Source organism: Anopheles aquasalis, chromosome 3 (genome assembly GCF_943734665.1).
Source record: "Anopheles aquasalis chromosome 3, idAnoAquaMG_Q_19, whole genome shotgun sequence".
In the NCBI taxonomy this organism is placed as follows: Eukaryota; Metazoa; Arthropoda; class Insecta; order Diptera; family Culicidae; genus Anopheles; species Anopheles aquasalis.
Window position 1 is genome coordinate 21601596 of NC_064878.1, and position 7500 is coordinate 21609095.

The 7500-nt window shown below is 46.7% G+C and overlaps 2 protein-coding genes across 3 annotated transcripts in view; one reads left to right on the forward strand and one right to left on the reverse strand.

Annotated features, from left to right (window-relative positions):
* Positions 1 to 8: 8 nt before the first annotated feature.
* LOC126575455 (uncharacterized) lies at positions 9 to 2751 on the reverse strand. Of its 2 annotated transcripts, XM_050236159.1 has the most exons (6): positions 2681 to 2699; positions 1889 to 2464; positions 1527 to 1820; positions 1127 to 1429; positions 702 to 866; positions 9 to 615 (listed from the first exon to the last, which is right to left on the reverse strand). In XM_050236159.1, exons 2-6 carry the CDS (start codon positions 2009 to 2011, stop codon positions 277 to 279), a joined length of 1224 nt encoding a protein of 407 aa, XP_050092116.1. In that variant the 5' UTR covers positions 2012 to 2464; positions 2681 to 2699; the 3' UTR covers positions 9 to 276. The 2 variants fall into 2 exon arrangements, with proteins under 2 accessions (XP_050092116.1, XP_050092115.1); XM_050236158.1 differs by having other exon boundaries at positions 1889 to 2751.
* Positions 2752 to 6751: 4000 nt separating this feature from the next.
* Positions 6752 to 7500, forward strand: part of LOC126579011 (uncharacterized) — a 25040-nt gene continuing 24291 nt past the window's right edge. The window contains exon 1 of the mRNA XM_050242208.1: positions 6752 to 7500. This exon is cut by the window's right edge and continues 548 nt beyond it. The gene's annotated coding sequence lies outside the window, so the exon portion shown is untranslated.

Here is a 7500-nt window from a genome sequence, read left to right on the forward strand (position 1 = left end):
GTACGGTGTTCTGTTAGTTAGTGTTTTATGATTTTAATCCCACTTTTTTCGGTTTTTAAATAACATGTTCCCCGCGAGTCGCGAAGCCTACTAAGCTAATACTTGCGCTGCATAATGCTGCAGGAGGAGGAATGTGCGGTAATAAAACGGGGGCGCGAAACGCTTCTACAGATTTTAAATAATCTCCTGACTATTCACTGTACGCCCCGCCCCCCCCCCCCCCCCCCCCCCCCGGACTTTTCTGCACCCGGTGGCCACGGCACTGTCCGCTGTCCTCTACACACGGCTATACTTGCCGATTCCCAACCGTTTGGCGCGACGATTGATCAAGGTTCGGCGAATTATGTCGATCAGCGCAACGCCAAGCACGGAGAAGAACAGAATGGCCGCACAGATGGCCACATTGCGGAAACCCGGGTACGCTTGTCCCATGTCTAGCTCGTTGATGTGTATGTGAATATTGTCCGGTTTGACTTGGATCGGTTTGGAGGAGGGTGAGCTGGACGGTCTGTTCCCGTCTGGTTGCTGTGGTGGTCGCAGTTGGGGCGCACCCTGACCTTCGGCCGCTGGTGGTGCATATTCGATGTGTGCTTCCGTTAGCTTCGTTTCGATTGTCTGCGAATGGAGAACACGATGATAGTAATCTCAACATCTTCACAAAATCGACGAAATCCTGTATCGGGTGTGTTTCTGTATCTTACCGCACCATCGATAGACGAAACGGATTTGGCCCATCCATAGCCCTCCTCATCGCTGTATACCGTCACCAGTTTACCGCGGAACTCGCGGTAATTACGGCTCTCGGTTCCGATGACTGAGACATTGACGACACTGTAAGGGCTGAGGTACCGGATGGCATTCAGGGTCTGTAGCGAAAAAAAAATGACCACAAGAGGTTTGTTATGTAACAATCCTTGAATCCGTGTAGTTTCTCGTCCCTATTCAAGCTGCTTCGTCCCCTATCATTCATTATCTGACGGGCGGAGGGTTCCGGTAATAAATTAATCATTTTTACTACCACTGTCCCTGTCTCATTGGTCGATAACCGACCGACAGATGGTCAACCGATATAGATGGTGCAGCCTTTTACACGTGCCACAAACCTGCCCAAAACCGGAACACCTACCTGGAATTGGCGGCTGTAGTGCGTTTCACCGGCAAGTAGCCTGTACGCTTCGGTTTGGCCCCGGAACACGGACACCGTTACACCGCGGGTTACGCTTGGCGGCAGGATGTACTCAAGCCGCGTGTCGGCCAGATAGGAGATGTCTTGATCGATGTAACGATAGCTCGGTTCACGGTTCTTCAGCGAACCGTACGCCAACAGTGGCGACCCGAGCCGTGTGCTGTTGGTCCATTTTTTAAACACTAAATCCCGCAACTCGTACCGCTCCGGATACTTGTCCGCGAGCAGCAGAATCAATCCATCCTGGAGGGGGCGAGTGGTGGAGGAAAAGTATTAATCATCACGCTTGGGTTGCAGACAGTCCGTTCGCTGTTATCATTAGCCACCTTGCGATACTCACCACAATACCGTTGGCGGTTGTGCAGACCTTCGCCGTTACGTCATAGCTGCAGAATTCGGCAAAATCCTCATCACCATGGCCCTTGCCTAGATAACGGGTTGACGATGGTGCCTTCCCTTCACCAAAGTTGGCGACCGGAATCCAAAGCAACACAGGTTCGCTCGTGTTGCTACTCTGCTGCGTTCCGGTGCACAGTGCGTCCTCCACCGTACGTTCACTGTGCTCATCGGTGAGCGATTTAATGGAGATACTGCGTAACGATGAGTTGGAACCGCATATCTCCGATCGCAGTAACTGCAGCGAGGTGATAGACGGATCGTGCGTTACACTAAAAACCTCAGGGAATTCCATACAGAACTTACCCGGATATTGTTTTCCTGTTTACTATTCGCAAACACCTGGCCATTAATGGCGGCCGACACTTGGGTAATCACGGCAATCAACAGCACCACCGCTATCGTCGTATATCCGGTCGAGATGAACATCTTGATGGCGCGCCTACTATTCCCGTGAACCCGACTACTATACCGTAGCAACGCCGTTCCTACAGCGACTGAGCCGGAGCAGTAAGGAGCCTCGGTGGGAGAGCCTGACTACAACCCGAGCGCTTCACCTAAATCGCGACTGTCGGTAAAATGCCGCACCGTTATCTATCCGCCTGCACCGTTCGCTGCTCGCAACTCTGGCTACTTCTGCTATGCCGGTTCGAAATCGAAAAAAAACCGAAGCAAATGACGATTGGCGACGACGACGACGATGTCCACGATCACGACCCCTCCGATGTGCCCGTGTGCCGTGCTCGGTGTTATCGATAGCTGAGCGAACTCGATTAATCCTACACCATCCGCGGGGCCACTGATAAAACGTGTGCCGATATGGATCTCTGCACCCCTCTGCCCGGCAGAGTGCCTTCGTGGTAGTGATGCACAAAACCGTACCTGGGAAACGTGATGCGACCGTCAAATACAGGAATGTGCAATGATCTGCTGCTGCTGCTGCTGTTGATTATGCTTCGCTGATAGAGCAACTCCCTAAAATCCACGTGTTGATGTTGAAGGACACTAACGATACTGAGACCCCTATCTTTGGCTGACGATTCTATCCACGAGAAGATAACGCGACCGGGTGCGTTGCGCTGGCGCTTCAAGTCTTACCCGTTCAAGTGCTGAAGGATGTTGCGCAAACTGCGTTACTAGATGGTCGCACCACTCGACTGCTTCGATGGCGGATTAGCGATGTGTGGACTCCGGGGCCACTTGAAAAGCAATAAATGGTGCCCCGTTGGTACACTTCTTGAAATCCTTATTGTGTAATAAGCGCGAAGAGAAGTGTCGGACTGTGGCGCGAGGGGGGGGGGGGGGGGAGATTGGTGGAACCGCGATTAGTGGAAACGCTCCCGGCTCCGGGATTCTCACTCGCTAATCACTGCCTCGTCGTTGAGTCGCGTCGAAAGTACACAGTGCGTATCATGTTTGCACACATGTGATTGTGTGATTCGTGTGAAATTAGAGTGCACAATGTTATGAATTTGTGGTATATTACTTTTATTGATTAACTTCTCTGGCCATCGCAGTGGACAATTCCCATCGGAATCTGTTCGTATGTCTGCGTCGCCAGGCAACTAGACCACCTGCCAGCAGGGCAAATAGTACGTAGCTGTGCGCGTGTATATTCTCGATTTACGATTACCGATTGCGCGGTTTCCATCGACGCGATCACTCGCTTATCAGAACTCTCACGTGCAGGGGCAAGAGGAGATACCGCGGAGATGGTGCGGACAGGGGATGAAGTACAATTATCACCCATGGGCGATGATGCGTTCTGCCTGGACTGGTGACGGTGATGGGTTATAAAACGGTTAGGTTAACATGCCCGAATCACCTGCGTCTGATGATGACATCACAATCGATAAGCGTGCGGTTGCGACTCCGGAGCGCCATGGTACTAAGTGGAACATCTATCAGGAGAGCGGTAATGCTAATGCGGGCCCCATTCTTTAATTGAAGAGTTTATCAGCTGTGCGGTTCCCGATTGTCCACAATTGTCACCGGCACGTGTCTATATCTATCAGCGCAGAATGGAAAAAACCGGAATCGTCGCGTGATTGCGGGTATCCTGAAGAATCCGAAAGTGAATCCATGACGATTGCTGGTCTATCATTCATGGGAATGTCCAATATGAATGTAGCGTTTACTGTCTGGACATGATTGATTGGATTGTTGATGCTATTCCTGATTCGCTTTCCTACTGATACGCTGGGAAAGAGAGGGTTGCAGCCAAGAATCGTCATCGTGCTTTGTAATGGAATCCCCCCAAGCTATTCATCTTTTTGTTAAACAAAACTCTGTTATCAATGAGTCGCATTGTAGTTGCGAAATCCTGCCTAGGTTGGTAGCGCATTGCGGCCACAAGGCATGCCCTCTATCAGTGACTGAGCAACCGAATTGAAGACTCCTGCTGCGAACAATTAAAATATTGTAACAATTAAGGTAGCAGAATAAATGAACAACAATAATTTAAAATCAACTTACATGCCTTTATATATTGTCTTCTTTTAACAGTTGGCCTGAATTTCAAGTCATCCTTGTTCCATCCATTTGGCATGTTCTCCTGGGATGTATAGCTTCAATGAATGTTATTTTAACTCTGCACTACCTAATCAGGTGCTTATTCTGTAAGAGTGTTTCTACACTGCGCGAAAATTTTCGTTTTCGCAGCGCAATTGTCGGCAAAAGTCAAACTTTATATGGAGTTTTTGACGTTTGCCGACAATTGCGCTCTCGCAGCGCAAATTTTGGCTGTGTGTAGAAACACTCTAACTTGCGATTACGATGGCCTCTAGGCGATGATTCATTTGGGTCATTTTGTGTTCATTTGATGTTCACGATCGCCTGCATGTCGAGTGCATTTTTGTGGTCGACAGCTGGCGTTCTGTTTACATCGAGCATTGAGCATCTGAAAAACAGTTATAGCGTCCTGATTGTGCATCAATAATTTCTTTCTGCTAATCGTATACTATTATAACAAAGGTTAAGTCGTTTTTGATACAGAAAAATCAAGTTAATTCACAGGTGCTTATTCTGTAACTTGCGATTACGATGGCCTCAGGCGTTCGATGATTCATGCGAATTTCGAAACTTCAACTCGTTGTTTCGAAACGTTTCGAAAACAATACACAATTCAAAATGACAGTTTGAAGTAAAAAAACTGTGAATTAACTTGATTTTTTCGGTATAAAAACGACTTAACCTTTGTTATAATAGTATACGATTAGCAGAAAGAAATTATTGATGCACAATCAGGACGCTATAACTGTTTTTCAGATGCTCAATGCTCGATGTAAACAGAACGCCAGCTGTCGACCACAAAAATGCACTCGACATGCAGGCGATCGTGAATACCAAAATGAACACAAAATGAACCAAATGAATCATCGCCTAGAGGCCATCGTAATCGCAAGTTAGAGAATAAGCACCTAAAAATGTGAATTTGTACAACTACAGGGTGCTGCTTGGACTCTTTAAAGACTTATTCCAATCGAAATAATTATAAATCAATAGGTAAAACTCAAAGTGTGTATAGGAACCGGGTGAAGTCATGCCGAACAAAGGTGCTTATTCTGTAACTTGCGATTACGATGGCCTCAGGCGTTCGATGATTCATGCGAATTTCGAAACGTTTCGAAAACAATACACAATTCAAAATGACAGTTTGAAGTAAAAAAACTGTGAATTAACTTGATTTTTCTGTATCAAAAACGACTTAACCTTTGTTATAATAGTATACGATTAGCAGAAAGAAATTATTGATGCACAATCAGGACGCTATAACTGTTTTTCAGATGCTCGATGCTCGATGTAAACAGAACGCCAGCTGTCGACCACAAAAATGCACTCGACATGCAGGCGATCGTGAACACCAAATGAACACAAAATGAACCAAATGAATCATCGCCTAGAGGCCATCGTAATCGCAAGTTACAGAATAAGCACCAAAGTTTCTATAGGAAACAGGTGAAGTCATAGCAATTTATTCATAGCAAGCACCAAACGTCAAATAACTGTCAGCTGTTTACGTTCATCACCAACCAGCGTGCGTTTGATTCCGGAAAAGTTCAATGATTTTATCAGGCATATTATGCACTTTTGCCTGTTTAAATGATACGTTTCCTAATTTTAGATCAAACGAGCAGTTCCTTGAACTCGAACTTGGATTTTTTACTTCGCAAAGCGAATACAGCGTCTCCAACGCAACCAAAACAAAGGCAAGAACTGCCAGTTTTTTTCATGCAAAAAAAGCCCTCTGGCGGAGGTCTGTCGAAGAACACACGCTTTCGCGAAAGTTTTTGCTCAGTCTGAGCAAAACCTTTCGCGATGCATTCGTTTACCGTCTGGAAGCAACCTAACTTGCGATTATGATGGCCTCTAGGCGATGATTCATTTGGTTCATTTTGTGTTCATTTTGGTGTTCACGATCGCCTGCATGTCGAGTGCATTTTTGTGGTCGACAGCTGGCGTTCTGTTTACATCGAGCATCGAGCATCTGAAAAACAGTTATAGTGTCCTGATTGTGCTTCAATAATTTCTTTCTGCTAATCGTATACTATTATTACAAAGGTTAAGTCGTTTTTGATACAGAAAAATCAAGTTAATTCACAGTTTTTTTACTCCAAACTGTCATTTTGGATTGTGTATTGTTTTCGAAACGTTTCGAAACAACAAGTTAAAGTTTCGAAATTCGCATGAATCATCGAACGCCTGAGGCCATCGTAATCGCAAGTTACAGAATAAGCACTTTCACCTGTTTCCTATAGATACTTTGATTTGGACGCTACCGGCTGATGATGTTCGCTGGAAACAGCGCCCACGGATCCGCGGCCAACAGCCCCACGGATCCCCGTAAGTGACGGATCACTAACTCGTTTGTTGAAAACAAAGAGTATGAATCATTTAAACGAGCAAAAGTGGTACTATATCTGACAAAATCATTGAAAATTTCCGGATATCCTTCGTATCATAAAACGCTTTCTGTCGATTTGGTAAACATGTATTTGACAGCTGCTGAAGTCCAATATGGCGGCTAGTGAAGTGTTACGACTTCACCTGTTTAATTAATGCACTTTAAGGCCCACGGAAAAAAAACTGTCAAATTCACCATTTTTCCTGCTTGCTGATCGGGTCGATTCTGTGTTTTTTTTCCTCGAACACAAATTTTCTAGAAGCCCGAGCGGACGGACGTCTCTTCGCAGAATCTCTTCCGCGCAGCGCTGCAGACGAATTTTTAGCCAAAAAATCGCAATCCGCCCCTGAAAAACCTTCCCTCGAAAGGCTAGCGAAGCGGTTGCTACGCTCGCCGATTTCCATTTCGCCTGAGAAGAAGGCCAATGAATATTGGTTTCGATTCCGAAGTGCAGCAGCGCCACCATTGTTCGCAGAGGAGTTTTTCATCGGTCCGTCGGTCGGTCGTCGGGTGTGAGTGAATTTTTCCACCATCCAGCTCGCGATATCACGAGCCCACAGTAGAGCGAGCGAGAAGGCGCAAGCACCGAGGGCGTGAAGAGCGAGAGACGGAGAAAGGTAGAAAAGGTTCGTTCTCGATTTCGTGGGTACAGAGAAAAGAGGTGTCCTGCTGCTGCTGCTGACCGCAGTGTACGTTCCGCGGAAAGCTAAGCCCCAGCATTGTGTGGAGTGTCCTTTTTTCGTGGCAAGCCAAAAGCACTAGAGAAGAGTTGCGCCCGACGAGTGCTCTAAATATACAACAAAAGAGTTGAAAAAAAGCATATTTTGTGCGTATTGGTGAGGGATCTCGTCCGCAGGCCAAAGTGTTTTGTGAAGCGCCCTCTCACTGTCCCCACAAAAGGCAAAGCTGCCAGTGCTGCCAGTTTTACTATGTGACGTTTGAGCGATCGATCCGCGGTGTGGATTTCGCAGTTTTTTTTTTCCTTTCGGTTTTCCGTGTTTTGATTTCCCTGCTG

Excerpts from the sequence above, each read along its gene's own strand:
- LOC126575455 (XM_050236158.1), bottom strand. The coding sequence starts at position 2,011 with ATGTTCATCTCGACCGGATATACGACGATAGCGGTGGTGCTGTTGATT. Across the intron at positions 1,821-1,888 it reads AACAGGAAAACAATATCCGG|TTACTGCGATCGGAGATATG; the intron begins GTAAGTTCTGTA and ends ACCTCGCTGCAG. Across the intron at positions 616-701 it reads TTTCGTCTATCGATGGTGCG|ACAATCGAAACGAAGCTAAC; the intron begins GTAAGATACAGA and ends CTCCATTCGCAG.